Source organism: Oncorhynchus tshawytscha, linkage group LG04 (genome assembly GCF_018296145.1).
Source record: "Oncorhynchus tshawytscha isolate Ot180627B linkage group LG04, Otsh_v2.0, whole genome shotgun sequence".
NCBI classification, from domain to species: Eukaryota; Metazoa; Chordata; class Actinopteri; order Salmoniformes; family Salmonidae; genus Oncorhynchus; species Oncorhynchus tshawytscha.
This window is the reverse complement of record NC_056432.1, coordinates 25,308,646-25,325,237: the sequence shown is the minus strand read 5'-3', so window position 1 is coordinate 25,325,237 and position 16,592 is coordinate 25,308,646. Positions and strand designations below refer to the sequence as shown.

The 16,592-nt window shown below is 44.3% G+C and overlaps 1 protein-coding gene across 1 annotated transcript in view; it reads right to left on the bottom strand.

Moving 5' to 3' along the window:
• The window catches only part of LOC112248414 (transmembrane protein 132D-like), a 45,563-nt gene that overhangs the window by 16,802 nt on the left and 12,169 nt on the right, over nucleotides 1–16,592 (bottom strand). Inside the window, exon 3 of the mRNA XM_024417413.2 lies at nucleotides 1,987–2,124. Coding sequence (XP_024273181.1) covers nucleotides 1,987–2,124 — 138 coding nt within the window. The remainder of the gene's footprint in view (nucleotides 1–1,986; nucleotides 2,125–16,592) is intronic.

The window sequence follows — 16,592 nt, the reverse complement described above, 5'->3', positions numbered from 1 at the left end:
TTATTAAAGGGACAGCACTCTTACTAAGTGGCCATCTTAAATCTGATGATCTGTTGCAATGTATTGTCAAACAGAGGATAAAAAAATAGTTAATATCCAGATAGCCGCATAAACACTCACAGTGAGCTAGGAAGCTAAGAGACAAAGTCCATAAAAAACCCAAAGAGGTGTGACATTAGACAGCCCCTGCAGGGGGTCTAGTAAGTTAAATGACATTTTAAGATGGATTATCCCTAACAAACGATTCTTCATCCACAAATATGTTCACATAAACCTGTTCGATAAAGAATGGACTAATCCCCATCACATGGGGAATACAAGAAAATGAGGTCAGTGTTTCTATCACTCTGTGCTTATCAGTGTGAAGTGTGTCCTGCTTGCCACGCTCAATGCAATCATTGGCACCATAATGTTCCAATTAAAATGACAAACTACAAAGATGTCCCACCTTTAAATTCACAGGAACATCTCATAGGCTATAAATACCTGGAGCCACAGCAGATCATAAAGGTCAGCCAAGTCACAGAGTTGGTCAATTACATGGAATGTCAATGGAAGGTCCTGTTCCTTCATGGACAGGTTCCTACATCTGGTGTATTGTCCAGGACTCCAAGGTAAATTGACCTCAAGCAAGGTAAAGGTTACACTTCAGAAAGAGCACCATGACTCCAGATGTCTTTGTGACACCAGAAACAGATCCCACAGGCTTCTAGGAACAGAAGAGGCACTAACAAAGCCACATATTCACATTGACTGGGCACACTAATGTTAAATGAATTGTTAATAATAATAATTGTTTAGTATTTGCCCAAGGTTTTAACAACATACTGTAAAGGAGACAGAAACACTTTAATATACTGAAAAGGGAACAGAAATACTTTTTAAAATCCTTTATTTAACTAGGCAAGTCAGTTAAGAACAAATTCGTATTTACAATGATGGCCTACGCCGACACTCCCAATCACAGCCAGATGTGATGCAGCCTGGATTCAAACCAGGTACTACAGTGACACCTCTTGCACTGAGATGCAGTGTCTTAGACCACTGCACCACTTGGGAGCCCTTCATGTGAACTATACACAAAACATTAAAAACACCATCCTAACATTAAGAACCCCCCCCACCACCACCACAACCACCACCCACCCACCCTTTGTTAAGGGTGAAAAACCCAGCAGTGTTGTAGTTCTTGACACAAACCGGTGTCAGGAACGTCAAGAATGCATGGCACCTACTACCCTACCCCGTTCAAAGGCACTGTAAATATTTTGTCACCATCTGAATGGCACACATACACAATCCATGTCTCAATTGTTTCAAGGCTTAAAAATCCTTCTTTAACCTGTCTCCTCCCCTTCATCTACACTGATTGAAGTGGATTTAACAAGTGACTTCAATAAGAGATCCTAGCTATCACCTGGATTCACCTGGTCAGTCTATGTCATGGAAAGAGCAAGTGTCCTTAATGTTTAGTACACTCAGTATAGATAAGCAATTAGAGACTTCCAGAGATTTTCTTACAGACGTAGCACTACTTAATGACTTGTGAGGACAGTGGCCTCTTTAAGAAGCAGATTTACTTAAGCTTTTCTCAGCAGTAGACCTGTGCTTGTATAGCATAAGATTTCTTCCCAGGTCAGATAGCCTAAGCCCCAGTCAAAATGCCATCGTGTGTGAGTATTATTTATTCTGAGTCATTAGCCTACTCATTGTATCACATATGCAAACTATTTTCAACTTACTCAGGCAAAATGGAAGTAACTAACCCTCTGTATCATGTACACTACTATTAAAATGAATTAACTAACAAACCCATGACATTAACACCTTATAGAGTACAGTGATGTTTATTCAAGAGTATGTGTAAAGCTGTCTATGAGCAGCCAAATTGGAAGGATCCAGCCAATGGTTGAACACATAGTGGGTTTAATGGTGTTAACTGATAGTATATTGGGGGGGATTGTTGTGTATGTTCAGCAGACTTGCCTTTTTCCAGGTATGGCAGATTTCCTCTGACAAACAACAACGATGGTGCCATCCGCTCCAGAGTCCAGCGTGATGTCCCACAACAACGAGTTACTGGGTGTTGCTGTGCGAAACGACACTCCTTTTTTTACAATCGCTCTAACAATGGAGACAATAAAAAGAGAGACAGGAATAAGACACATGTTAAACAAACCAAGGTAACTAGAAAGTAAACTCTAAATCCTACACCTAGCAGTAAGTCCAATGGACATGGCTAAAATGATGTTGGCTCCCATAGCTTGGGGCCTTGAAATGATTCATTCCTAAGACCTTCAGTCAATCAGAGTCCACTTTGCTCATAGCAAAGCCCTGCAATTTAAGAGGATTGGGCAAATCCCTGGGGATAGGTTTCAATAGACTGAGGAAAAATGCATTTTGAATGTTTAGTATTCCTCATATACTATGGGCATCTTTGTTCCTGTCTCGTACACAAATTATTCATGGTGTACTAATGGCTTGTTGGCCTGCTGGCCTCTCATTTGTAAATGATAAGCATTATCTAATGCAGCTGAACATTTACACTGTTCCAGTAGACAGCCATACTAGGGAGCTGAATGCTAATTCAAACATTACCCTGCAATTAATGACTAGTGTAAAAGGTCCTACAAGGGAGTTAGTGTAGCGTAAGATTGGAGGTAGGTTAGATATATACTATGGATATATACATCCATAGTGTTGTGCAAGAGAGGCATCCCACTGTCCATCCTGACACTGTACAGGATTACAACACCGCACTCATTTGTCTCTCTTTAGAGCCATTCAAAGCATGTTTCCATAACAATTGAGCACCACCAAGTTGTTTCTTCATAAAATATTATTATAGTGCTGAATATTATCACTATAGTAGGGTGATTGCTCACAAAACTAGAACCAAAAAGATTTTGGGGATTTTCAAAAACTGTAATCAATAGAAGGAACTTTGGTGGAAGTATTGTTGACATACAGTATATTTGACATTTGTACCTTAAAGCATAATTGAGAAATAATGAATTGAAGTTGAAACATTTGTGACATTTTGGCCTTACTCAGGCCTCCTTTAAGACTATGTTAAAAAGAAAAATGCTATTGCAACCTCTTTGCAATAAGGAATTGAGACCAAAAGCTCAAGAGAAGTTTCAAGGATACAGTCAGGTAGCAACACATCTGCCACGCTGATCCTCAACACTGGAGCTCCCCAGGGGTGCGTGCTCAGTCCCCTCCTGTACTCCCTGTTTACCCACGACTGCATGGCCAGGCACGACTCCAACACCATCATTAATTTAGCAGACGACACAACAGTGGTAGGCCTGATTACCGACAACGACGAGACAGACTATGGGGAGGAGGTCAGAGACCTGGCCGGGTGGTGCCAGAATAACAACCTATCCCTCAACATAACCAAGACTAAGGAGATGATTGTGGACTACAGGAAAAGGAGGACCGAGCACACCCCCATTCTCATCGACAGGGCTGTAGTGGAGCAGGTTGAGAGCTTCAAGTTCCTTGGTGTCCACATCAACAACAAACTAGAATGGTCCAAACACACCAAGACAGAGATCCTCAAAAGGTTCTACAGAAGCAACATCGAGAGTGGTTGTATCACTGCCTGGTACGGTAACTGCTCGGCCTCTGACCGCAAGGCACTACAGAGGGAAGTGTGTACGGCCCAGTACATCACTGGGGTTAAGTTGCCTGCCATCCAGAACCTCTACACCAGGCGGTGTCAGAGGAAGGCCCTAAAAATGGTCAAAGGCCCCAGCTATTTGCATTGTGTCCCGCCACCCACCACCCGCCAACCCCTCTTTTGCGTTACGCTACTGCTACCACTTGCTTTGTTATATGAGTAGTATTTTTATTTCAATAACGATTTTGTTAGAAGAAAATAACTAAACAAATAAATAAACATTTTCAAAATATTGTTGCACTGTATACTCTACGGACATTTCAAAGCTCCAGAGTGGGATCTCTGCTACTTTTAGAGTTATGCTCCAATTTGTAAGCATTACCAAAAGAGTGGACTTGAAAATGGATTCAAAATGGTCGCCCTCTGCTAGTAAAAAGATGGCTGTAATTGGTTACGTTGGCTACTATACTAATTTATCTGTTTAAAACGGCCATATATGTTAAACTAGCATTTAGTTTAAAAAAAAAATCAAAATCCATTTTAAAAAATCTATTTAAAAAAAAATCAAAATCCAAAATGGTATATTTTCAATATTCATGTTTATATTTGTCAATATTCATAAAATAAAGTTAGAAAATTGTTATTGAATTCAAAATACTACTCATATTACAGAGCTAGCGGTAAAGCTTCATATGACACCAACAGATCAATCATTATGGAGCCTTAAGGAGGCCTGGGTATGGCCAAAATGTCACAAAACAATTAATCATAATCAACAAATCATAATACAAATGTCAAATATGAATGAAAGTTATTGAAAATCCCCAAAATCATGGTCTTTCTAAAATGTATTTTTACCCCAGCTAACAATTTTAGGGAGAAATGTTACGGTTTTCTAGTGGTGATGAAGGAGAGTCGGACCAAACTGCAGCGTGTCGATTGCGATCCATGTTTAATACAACAAAGAAACACGAACTTACAAAAAAACAATAAACGAAACCGAAACAGCCTATCTAGTGCAAACTAACAGAGAGTACACATAGGACACTAAGGACAATCACCCACGACAAACTCAAAGAATATGGCTGCAAAATGGTTCCCAATCAGAGACAACTTCTGCCTCTGATTGAGAACCACTCCAGACAGCCATAGACTTTGCTAGATAACCCACTATCAATCCCAATACCACCACCAAAACCCCAAGACAAACACACCACAATTACAAAAACCCCATGCCACACCCTGGCCTGACCAAATACATAAAGATAAACACAAAATACTTTGACCAGGGCGTGATGTTTAAGGTGCGGACTCCCGAACGCACAACCTAAACCTGTAGGGGAGGGTCTGGGTGGGCATCTGTCCGCGGTGGCGGCTCTGGTGCTGGACGTGGACCCCACTCCATAATTGTCTTAGTCCACCTCCTTAGTGTCCCTTGAGTGGCGACCCTCGCCGCTAACCTTGGCCTAGGAAACCTAACAACGGGCCCCACTGGACTGAGGTAGCTCGGGACCGAGGGGAAGCTTGTATCGGGACCGAGGGGAAGCTCGCACCGAGGGGAAGCTCAGGAGTGATAGGAAGCTCAGGAGTGATAGGAAGCTCAGGCAGGTTGATGGATCTACCAGATCCTGGCTGGCTGGTGGTTCCGGCAGATCCTGGCTGACTGGCACTTCTGGCGGATCCTGGCTGACTGGTGGATCCTGGCAGACTGGCGGATCCTGGCAGACTGGCGGATCCTGGCAGACTGGCGGATCCTGGCAGATCCTGGCTGAATGGCGGATCTAACTGATCCTGGCAGACTGGCGGATCCTGGCTGACTGGCGGATCCTGGCCGACTGGCGGATCCTGGCCGACTGGCGGATCCTGGCCGACTGGCGGATCCTGGCAGACTGGCGGATCCTGGCAGACTGGCGGATCCTGGCAGACTGGCAGTTCTGGCGGATCCTGGCAGACTGGCGGATCCTGGCAGACTGGCGGATCCTGGCAGACTGGCGGATCCTGGCAGACTGGCACTTCTCGCGGATCCTGGCTGACTGGCAGCTCCTTGCAGACTGGCAGCTCCTTGCAGACTGACAGCTCCGTGCAGACTGACAGCTCCGTGCAGACTGACAGCTCCGTGCAGACTGATTTGGCAGCTTGCAGACTGGCAGCTCCGTGCAGACTGGCAGCTCTTGCAGACTGGCAGCTCCTTGCAGACTGGCAGCTCCTTGCAGACTGGCAGCTCCTTGCAGACTGGCTGCTCTATGCAGACTGACAGCTCTGGCTGCTTCATGCAGACTGACAGCTCTGGCTGCTCCATGTAGACTGGCTGCTTCATGCAGACTGACAGCTCTGGCTGCTCCATGTAGACTGGCTGCTTCATGCAGACTGACAGCTCGGGCTGCTTCATGTAGACTGGCTGCTTCATGTAGACTGGCTGCTTCATGCAGACTGACAGCTCTGGCTGCTTCATGCAGACTGGCAGCTCTGGCTGCGCTGAACAGGCGGGAGGCTCCGGCAGCGCTGTAGAGGAGAAAGGCTCTGGCTGCGCTAAACAGGCGGGAGGCTCCGGCAGCGCTGTAGAGGAGAAAGGCTCTGGCTGCGCTAAACAGGCGGGAGACTCCAGCAGCGCAGGAGAGGAGAAAAGCGCTGGCTGTGAACAGGCGAGGCACACTGAAGGCCTGGTGCATGGTGCTGGAACTGGTGGTACTGGAAGGACACGCACAGGAAGCCTGGTGCGGGGAGCTGCTACCGGAGGACTGGAGTGTGGAGGTGGCACAGGATGGGCTAGACCGTGAAAGCGTACTGGAGATCTTGAGAGCAGTGTTGGCACAGGATGTGCAAGGCTAGGGATGTGCACAGGAGGCCTGGTGCGTGAGGCTGGCACCAACTTCACCAGCCGACTAACACGCACCTCAGGACGAGTATGGAGCGCTAACCCAGGTGCCATCAAATCCCCAACACGTTCCGTCGGGCGAATTCCATGCAAAAAGCACCAACACAGCAACTCCCTCATTTCTCTCTCCTCCAATTTCCCCATTAACTCCTTCACAGTCTCTGGTTCTGGTCTCCTCCTTGGCTCCTCACGATAAACAGGGAGAGTTGGCTCAGGTCTGACTCCTGACTCTGCCACACTCTCCCTGAGCCCCCAAGAAATTTTTGGGGCTGATTCTCAGGCTTCCATCCGCTGTGTGCTGCCTCCTCATATCTGCGCCTCTCAGCTTTCGCCGCCTCCAGTTCTTCCTTGGGGCGGCGATATTCTCCAGGCTGAGCCCAGGGTCCTTTACCGTCCAGTTCTTCCTCCCATGTCCATTTCTCCAGGTGGTGCAGCCTCTCCCACTGCAGCTGCTGCTGCTCCTGCTGCCTCTGTTGCCTCTCCTGTGGTTCCTGCCTGTTAACACGCTGCTTGGTCCGTTGGTGGTGGGTGATTCTGTTACGGTTTTCTAGTGGTGATGAAGGAGAGTCGGACCAAACTGCAGCGTGTCGAAAATCCATGTTTAATACAACAAAGAAACACGAACTTACAAAAAAAATAAACGAAACCGAAACAGCCTATCTAGTGCAAACTAACAGAGAGTACACATAGGACACTAAGGACAATCACCCACGACAAACTCAAAGAATATGGCTGCCTAAATATGGTTCCCAATCAGAGACAACGATAAGCATCTGCCTCTGATTGAGAACCACTCCAGACAGCCATAGACTTTGCTAGATAACCCACTAAGCTACAATCCCAATACCACCACCAAAACCCCAAGACAAACACACCACAATTACAAAAACCCCATGCCACACCCTGGCCTGACCAAATACATAAAGATAAACACAAAATACTTTGACCAGGGCGTGACAAGAAAGAACGTTTTTGTAATGTTTCTCATAATGTTCCACTAATGTTTGAGTGTCCAGGTTTCTGTTAGTTAGGGGAACATTCTATCTATGTTAGCAAAAACCTTCTGAGAAACTTTATAGCATGTTCTGGTGTTAAAGTTAGGAGAACATTATCTTAATGTAAAGCAGAATTTACCTAGAACGTGGTTACACTGTTCAGTGTCCCGTGTATGTTTAGTGGGATGTTGATGTAATATTCCCTGAATAAGGCTCAGTGACGCAGAAACATTGGTGGTTTACCCAATACATTACTGGGAGCTTGTATATAGAGTGTGCAACTCTTTATTTTTATAGCCTACAGTTTACTCACCGTTAGTCAGCAACTCTACACAAATATTTTCTGGGTGTGCGCCAGCTCATGCTTTTTATTAGACTGAAAACTTGGCCACCATGTTCTTTGTATATTTGGTGGGATGTTGATGGAATATTCTCCTAACCCACAGAAAACTGGACACATGAATGTTCTTGCAACGTTCCCATTTAACGTGTCTAGAACATTAATATCTTAAGTTCTGAGAACAATGTTACCACGTTCTGGATAAATTCCATTTGGCATTAAGGGAATGGTCTCTGGGAAACATTCCTTGCACATCACGGGAACATTCATATGAACATTTTAGCAAATGACCTAATGCAACACTTAAGAGAACGTTCTCGAATGTTGTGGGAACATTTGTTGTTATCTGGGACTCTGTATTGTTATGTGTAACATCATGTGTAGTCTAATGCTTCTCAGGGGTTAATCCCAGACTCTTTCATATATACGTTATGGCAGTAAAACTAATTCTGAGCGCATTATGGGTCTCTGGGGGGGGGGTATAATCTACAATATAAGCATCCATCTGATCTTCCCTACTTCACCTCCTGGTTGCGGGGGGGAGTGTACATTCAAGGTCATAGACAGATGCTCTACTCACGCTACTGCCATGCACAAGAACCAATGTACTCATCCCATTTAAAAACAAATTTGAGTTATTGTAATTTGCCTTTGTGTGTTTGTGAGTGTTTTGTGTGTATAAGTGTGCATGTAGTGTGTGTGTGTGTGTGTGTGTGTGTGTGTGTCTATGCATATTTGTGTAGTGTAAGAGCATCTGCACATACAGCTCTTCCTAGATGAAATCTGATGCACCCGTTGAAAGCTCAAGGGAGAACTAATCTTGGCATGGAGGTTGCTGAAATTGTCCTGTGATGCTGCCACATGGCGCACTGAAATGACCCAATGCCTTCGTCTCTCTCTCTCTCTCTCTCTCTCTCTCTCTCTCTCTCTCTCTCTATCAACGTGAGGGGACATACTTGTGGTACTTGTGAGACAGGGACTCAGACATTCCAGCAAAATTTCACTGATCCTTCCATGTTACTGCTACAATCTCTATCCGACAAAGTGCTAACATTACTTACTAGACTGGCAAAGGTTAGAGGAGAATTACACATCCCCAAAGGGGCTGGATATTGTAAAAAGAGTTGCAAACAGCAAAACATTCAGTTTGGGCAAGACAGTGAAGGTGAAGGTAGAGTAACCAACACAGTTCTCAATGTGTGTTTGTGCGTGTGAGTGTGTGTGTGTGTGTGTGTGTGTGTGTGTGTGTGTGTGTGCATGTGTGTGCCTGTCTGTCTGTCTGTCTGTCTCAATGTGTGTTTGTGCGTGCGTGCGTGTGTGTGTATAGGTGACCTGCCTCTCTTTGTACTGTCAGAGAGGGGCCCTCACTCAATTGTTAGCAGGAACCAGCAGGTTCTATGGAGGAAGCAGGAACAAAGGCACAGGGGACTGACAGGCTCTGAGGGGAAAGGGGAGAAGAGGAGCAGAGCAGCAGCCTCTGATTAACAGGGGGACAGGGACTGTGAGTGGAGGTGACTGGGTTAAAGGGGACATGCTGAGTCACTGGCTTACTAGTGCTCTTCCATGCCGTCCCTACGAGGGGTGCATCACTTGAGTGGGTTGAGTCACTGACGTGATCTTCCTGTCTGGGTTGGCGCCCCCCCTTGGGTTGTGCCGTGGCGGAGATCTTTGTGGGCTATACACGGCCTTGTCTCAGGATGGTAAGTTGGTGGTTGAAGAAATCCCTCTAGTGGTGTGGGGGCTGTGCTTTGGCAAAGTGGGTGGAGTTATATCCTGCCTGTTTGACCCTGTCCGGGCGTCTCATCGGATGGGGCCACAGTGTCTCCTGACCCCTCCCGTCTCAGCCTCCAGTATTTATGCTGCAGTAGTTTATGTGTCGGGGGGCTAGGGTCAGTCTGTTATATCTGGAGTACTTCTCCTGTCTTATCCGGTGTCCTGTTTGAATTTAAGTATGCTCTCTCTAATTCTCTCTTTCTTTCTTTCTTTCTTTCTCTCTCTCGGAGGACCTGAGCCCTAGGACCATGCCTCAGGACTACCTGGCATGATGACTCCTTGCTGTCCCCAGTCCACCTGGCCGTGCTGCTGCTCCAGACCCCTGCGTGCTGCTGATCGGCTATGAAAAGCCAACTGACATTTACTCTGAGGTGCTGACTTGTTGCACCCTCAGGAGTTTTTCCTAGCCACCGTGCCTCTACGCCTGTATTGCTTGCTGTTTGGGGTTTTAGGCTGGGTTTCTGTACAGCACTTTGTGACATCAGCTGATGTAAGAAGGGCTATATAAAATACATTTGATTTGATTTGATGCCTGTCACCATACATCTTTCCTGACCACAACAACACTCCCGGAGTCAGGAAGACAGGTAACCTTGAGGCCTCTACAACCTCTGGGATAAAGGTATAGTACTAACTAACTAACAGTACCTGAAGATAAAAATGCTATTAAAAATCATTTTATAACTGGAGATAAAAAAAACATAACATCCTGCCTCCACATGAACTTCTGTTAGTTTAGCAGTAACTATAGGAACAGGTCACAGCATCAGTCTGTCTAATAAGGATTTGCTGGAATCATAGTGGTAATACCAACAATGCTATTATTTGCCATCACTGAAATGGCATGTATTACAAAAAAAAATGTGCTGATGACACACTTCTTGTAATAAGAAGTTAGAAAACCTCTGAGAACAGTTAATCTAGTAATGGCATTCTAAATCCTCATGCTATTCGTGGGTTGTACGTTTCGTCACATTAGTTAATAGGACTGAAGCACGACTGAGCATTCTCCTCAACGCAGTGTCAATTGGCGCTGATGAAGATTGAATCTAAAGTGCATTACGGTGGCTTGGAAATACAATTACATTCCTAAAGGAGGCAAACAATTATTAGGAAAACCTTTTGTCATCATTGTGAAGTCACCAGATTGACTTTAGATGCAGTATAATTTTAGCTAGCTAGCTAAGATTGACCACCGGATTTTAGCTAGCTAACGTTAGCATTGCCAGCTATTTTTGATGAACTTTGCTAGCTATTGACAACATTGCCATCTGTCTAAAGTAAATTTGACGATTGATGATTAGTTGACACGGTGCATCAGATGTACTTGTCCAGGGCTACAACAAAAAATATGTGCTGTTGGGGGTACTTGAGGACTGAGGAGGAGTTTGTAAAAAAAAAACTGGTGTGGGATTTACTTAATAAAAAGGGATTGTTACAAGATTACCTATCTGAAGCCTTTTCTCCTCCAGGCCCTCTGGGCTCTAAGGGTGGAGGTTTTTTTTGCAGGAACCATAGCAGTCAGTGGCTGTGGTTAGCCAGCGCTGACTGGAGAGGCAGGAGGAGGACGAGGCACCGAGGAATCCAGGGCAGGGAAGATAGATTGGCCCATAGACTGGAACTGACAGTGTGTGAGAAAATCAGCTCTCAGGTGCTGCACCTACCATCCATCTCACTTCTCTCCAGGTGAGGTTTGGGTGGCGGACTAATGCTGTGTATTTTGCATACCGGTTCCCCACCACCCGACCTCCCCGTAACCACACTGCCACAGGAAGCCATGACCTCCCTCACCTCTGTCACACACACTCATGGCAGCCCTCGGCCCCTGGTCCGCTCCAGTCAGAAACCCCCTCCCTTGTGATTGTTTTCTCTTCTCTATAAGCCTTATTTGTCTCAGACATAATAGAGAGTGAATAATGGCTAAGACCTGAAAATCAAGCAAACAATCTTAAATGTAGCGCTGATATAATTTGCCATATAATTCAACATTTTAGTTGCTGTTTGTGAGTAATGAAATGCCACTCTTGGACCAATAATACCAATATTGTTGTTAAAATACCAATAACACAATCATTAAATGTAAGTAAATGATTCTATGGATGATGTAAATATGATTCTATGGATGATTGTATGAATATTAAAAAAAACATATCCTAATCAGCATCAATCAGTATGGGCATGATGCTCCCCATCATCAATTGACCTGGTCTTGAGGAAACCCGAGAGCAGTGGTCCCAGTAAGACCCATTCTGCAGGCAGGCCCACCTGTTCTACTGCTGCCCAGGGGTTACAATCCCCCCCTGATTCACTCTGCCTTCACATCCCTGGCTCTGTACAAATGAATCACTGCAGAGACATGGGGCCAATACTGAACGCAAATGCAATCTCAAACAGATGCAATCTTTAATTATGCAAGCAAATAACCATAATTCAGCCACTCTGATGCTCCGCCAGTCATCAATGACGTGCTTGTCATTCTTATGGGGCAGTTTAGGGAGTTAGAGAGACTTTTAGGGCAATGTTAACGCCAGATGGCCAGGAATAAAAACACAGTAAATGGGATGAAAAAGTCCTATTTGTCAGACAGATGAATGATCGGTAGCCCACTGACTGCATCCACCGGATAGCAAAGCTTATTGTTTTTTATCCATGAGGCTGTCTTTGAATAAAATACATGTTATCAGAGAAAAATGTATTAAATGGTGTTTGATCAGATATCATCACGATTTAATCATTTAATCATTGCCTAAAAAATAATCTGTGATCTGGGGTTTTGCCAACTCAATCTGTATACTAGCTAGCTCATGGTGCACAGACTAAACACATTAGCAATCTGATTCACCCTCATGTAATTGGGGCTCCTGAGCGGCACAGCGGTCTAAGGCACTACATCGCAGTGCTAGAGATGTCACTACAGACCCTGGTTCAATCCCGGGCTGTATCGTGATCGGGAGTCCCAAGAAATTGTTCTTAACTGACTTGCCTAGTTAAATAAAATTAAAAACAATAAGTAACATCTGTCCTAGGCCATCATTAAAATAAGAATTTGTTCTTAACTGACTTGCCCAGTTAAATAAAAGGTAAAACAAATAAATAAGATAAGTTGACTATGCAGCATATGGAGGTGAAGGCATGGCATTACATTGTCAAAATGACCAGTAATACAGCTGTAATAGGGAGTTGACACCTGCAAAAATAACATCTCATGGAAATCTAATGAAACTATCAGGTATGGTTTGACCACACTGATTAGATCCCTGGTCCTCTTGTCACTAGCTATCACCAACACTGGGATCATCATGTTGACGACTGAGCATTAAGCCTGACATAATGGGACACTTGAACAGTGACAAAACAGCCTGACAGCTGCTGAGGCCCAGACTAGAAGAGACACTGACTAATGATAAAAAGGAGGGCTAGAACACAGGCTGTGTTGGCAGGGTGGTGAACAGTACAGAGACATACACATATACATACACACATACAGTGGGGCAAAAAAGTATTTAGTCAGCCACCAATTGTATAAGTTCTCCCACTTAAAAGGACGAGAGAGGCCTGTAATTTTCATCATAGGTACACTTCAACTATGACAGAAAAAAATGAGAGAAAAAAATCCAGAAAATCACATTGTAGGATTTTTAATGAATTTATTTGCAAATTATGGTGGAAAATAAGTATTTGGTCAATAACAAAAGTTTGTCTTAATACTTTGTTATATACCCTTTGTTGGCAATGACAGAGGTCAAATGTTTTCTGTAAGTCTTCACAAGGTTTTCACACACTGTTGCTGGTATTTTGGCCCATTCCTCCATGCAGATCTCCTCTAGGGCAGTGATGTTTTGGGGCTGTTGCTGGGCAACACGGACTTTCAACTCCCTCCAAAGATTTTCTATGGGGTTGAGATCTGGAAACTGGCAGGCCACTCCAGGACCTTGAAACGCTTCTTACGAAGCCACTCCTTTGTTGCCCGGGCGGTGTGTTTGGGATCATTGTCATGCTGAAAGACCCAGCCACGTTTCATCTTCAATGCCCTTGCTGAGGTTTTCCCTCAAAATCTCACGATACATGGCCCCATTCATTCTTTCCTTTACACAGATCAGTCGTCCTGGTCCCTTTGCAGAAAAACAGCCCCAAAGCATGATGTTTCCACCCCCATGCTTTACAGTAGGTATGGTGTTCTTTGGATGCAACTCAACATTCTTTGTCCTCCAAACACCACGAGTTGAGTTTTTACCAAAAAGTTATATTTTGGTTTCATCTGACCATATGACATTCTCCCAATCTTCTTCTGGATCATCCAAATGCTCTCTAGCAAACTTCAGACGGGCCTGGACATGTACTGGCTTAAGCAGGGGGACACATCTGGCACTGCAGGATTTGAGTCCCTGGCGGCGTAGTGTGTTACTGATGGTAGGCTTTGTTACTTTGGTCCCAGCTCTCTGCAGGTTATTCACTAGTTCCCCCCGTGTGGTTCTGGGATTTTTGCTCACTGTTCTTGTGATCATTTTGACCCCACGGGGTGAGATCTTGCGTGGAGCCCCAGATCAAGGGAGATTATCAGTGGTCTTGTATGTCTTCCATTTCCTAATAATTGTTCCCACAGTTGATTTCTTCAAACCAAGCTGCTTACCTATTGCAGATTCAGTCTTCCCAGCCTGGTGCAGGTCAACAATTTAGTTTCTGGTGTCCTTTGACAGCTCTTTAGTCTTGGCCATAGTGGAGTTTGGAGTGTGACTGTTTGAGGTTGTGGACAGGTGTCTTTTATACTGATAACAAGTTCAAACAGTTGCCATTAATACAGGTAACGAGTGGAGGACAGAGGAGCCTCTTAAAGAAGAAGTCTGTGAGAGACAGAAATCTTGCTTGTTTGTAGGTGACCAAATACTTATTTTCCACCATAAAAAATAAATTCATTAAACACAATGTGATTTTCTGTTTTTTTTCCCCTCATTTTGTCTGTCATAGTTGAAGTGTACCTATGATGAAAATTACAGGCCTCTCATCTTTTTAAGTGGGAGAATTTGCACAATTGGTGGCTGACAATACTTTTTTGTACTCTTCTGTATGTACTCTTCTGTTTATGAGAGGCAAGGTGATTCAAGTTAAAGGGGAGAAATGACTTGAGGGAGAGGAGAAATGACTTGAGGAAGAGGAGAGGAGAGGAGAACTGACTTGAGGGAGAGGAGAACTGACTTGAGGGAGAGGAGAGGAGAAATGACATGAGGTAGATGAGAAATGACTTGAGGGAGAGGAGAGGAGAAATGACATGAGGTAGATGAGAAATGACTTGAGGGAGAGGAGAGGAGAGGAGAAATGACATGAGGTAGATGAGAAATGACTTGAGGGAGAGGAGAGGAGAACTGACTTGAGGGAGAGGAGAGGAGAAATGACATGAGGTAGATGAGAAATGACTTGAGGGAGAGGAGAGGAGAAATGACATGAGGTAGATGAGAAATGACTTGAGGGAGAGGAGAGGAGAAATGACATGAGGTAGATGAGAAATGACTTGAGGGAGAGGAGAAATGACATGAGGTAGATGAGAGGAGCTCCTACCATTGCTCCTGTTCCTTTACTCTCCTTGTTGTTGTTATGTGACCATTGACCCCATGAGGCAGAGACTGTGAGCAAGAGGCAATTTGAATTCAAACTAAAGCAAAAGGGATTAAGATACATGGGCACTGGGGTGGGTGAGAGAGAGCGAGAACCCAGGGAAAAGGCTTATTTTCAGCCCCACTGCTTAAGTATACATAGATTCCAACACATGAGAGTAGAACAGGAAGAGAGAGGCAGCTGTCAACTTGATTTAAATTAATCTCATTCAAATGAGTTGCCACACAAATGAGTTCGACATTAGAAAAACATAAGATGAATAAATAACTAGAAGTAGTAGAGAAACACATTTTTATCGAAAAACATTTACATTACTAAGACATTTACATTAAATTTCTGTCATTTAGCAGGCTCTCTTATGGCTCTATTTTACTCACGTTAGGCTGTCAACCATGTCCAATCACCGAATTTGCACATGCAAGCCAAGCACCACCACTACTATCAGTAGCACTGTCAAAGCTGTACAAAAAAGTCTGCAAACAAGCAAACAAGCAAACACCGGCCACGAACGATGTGTTTACATTACAGTGTTGGTAATAAAGCATGATTTGTTCGACCGCAACTTCTGAGGTAGCTAGCTTTAGCTTGGTACCTAGCTAGCACCAATACAACCAGCCTGTAGAAACTGCAGTAATTTTCATTATTCTTAGCAATGATTTAGGAATCCTTGTGTGTAAGTATTGCGGGACTCTGAAACAACTGTGAATTGAGCCATATTTATTGTCAACCTATGTGTATTGAACACAATTCCCAAGGAAAAACAATACTGTGTGGATGTTTTGGAGTCTGATAACTCTGAGGAGGACGTTGGGAAAAAATATATTGGGTATTGAGTAGACTGATACCCCATTTCATTGATCCCCAATCCTTAAGTAAAGCTGTACAGTGCAATATGAACGTCAATACACACAATAGGCTGACTGGGGAGGTGATTTCACACTGTCAATTTAACTAGGCAAGTCAGTTAATTAAGAACAAATTATGATTTACAATGATGGCCTATTGGGGAACAGTGGGTTAACTGCCTTATTCAAGGGCTGAACAACAGAGTTTTACCTTGTCAGCTCGGGGATTCAATCCAACAACCTTTCGGTTACTGGCACAACGCTCTAAGCACTAGGCTGCCTGCCACCCCAAAGATAAGCGATAAGAGCTACAACATTAATATTTGCGTAAACTCTTCACAGTTATGTTCTGTGGATGTCACCGGTTAGACTGCCACCCCATTTCCTTGCTTCACATTCCAACTTGGTTTATCATTAACTAGTCTAAATATGGCATGATTCCACCAATTGTAACCACAAATTCCACTATTGTGCCTAATCCTTACTGTGGCTAGCTTCACAACACATAACCCGGTCCGGCCGAGAA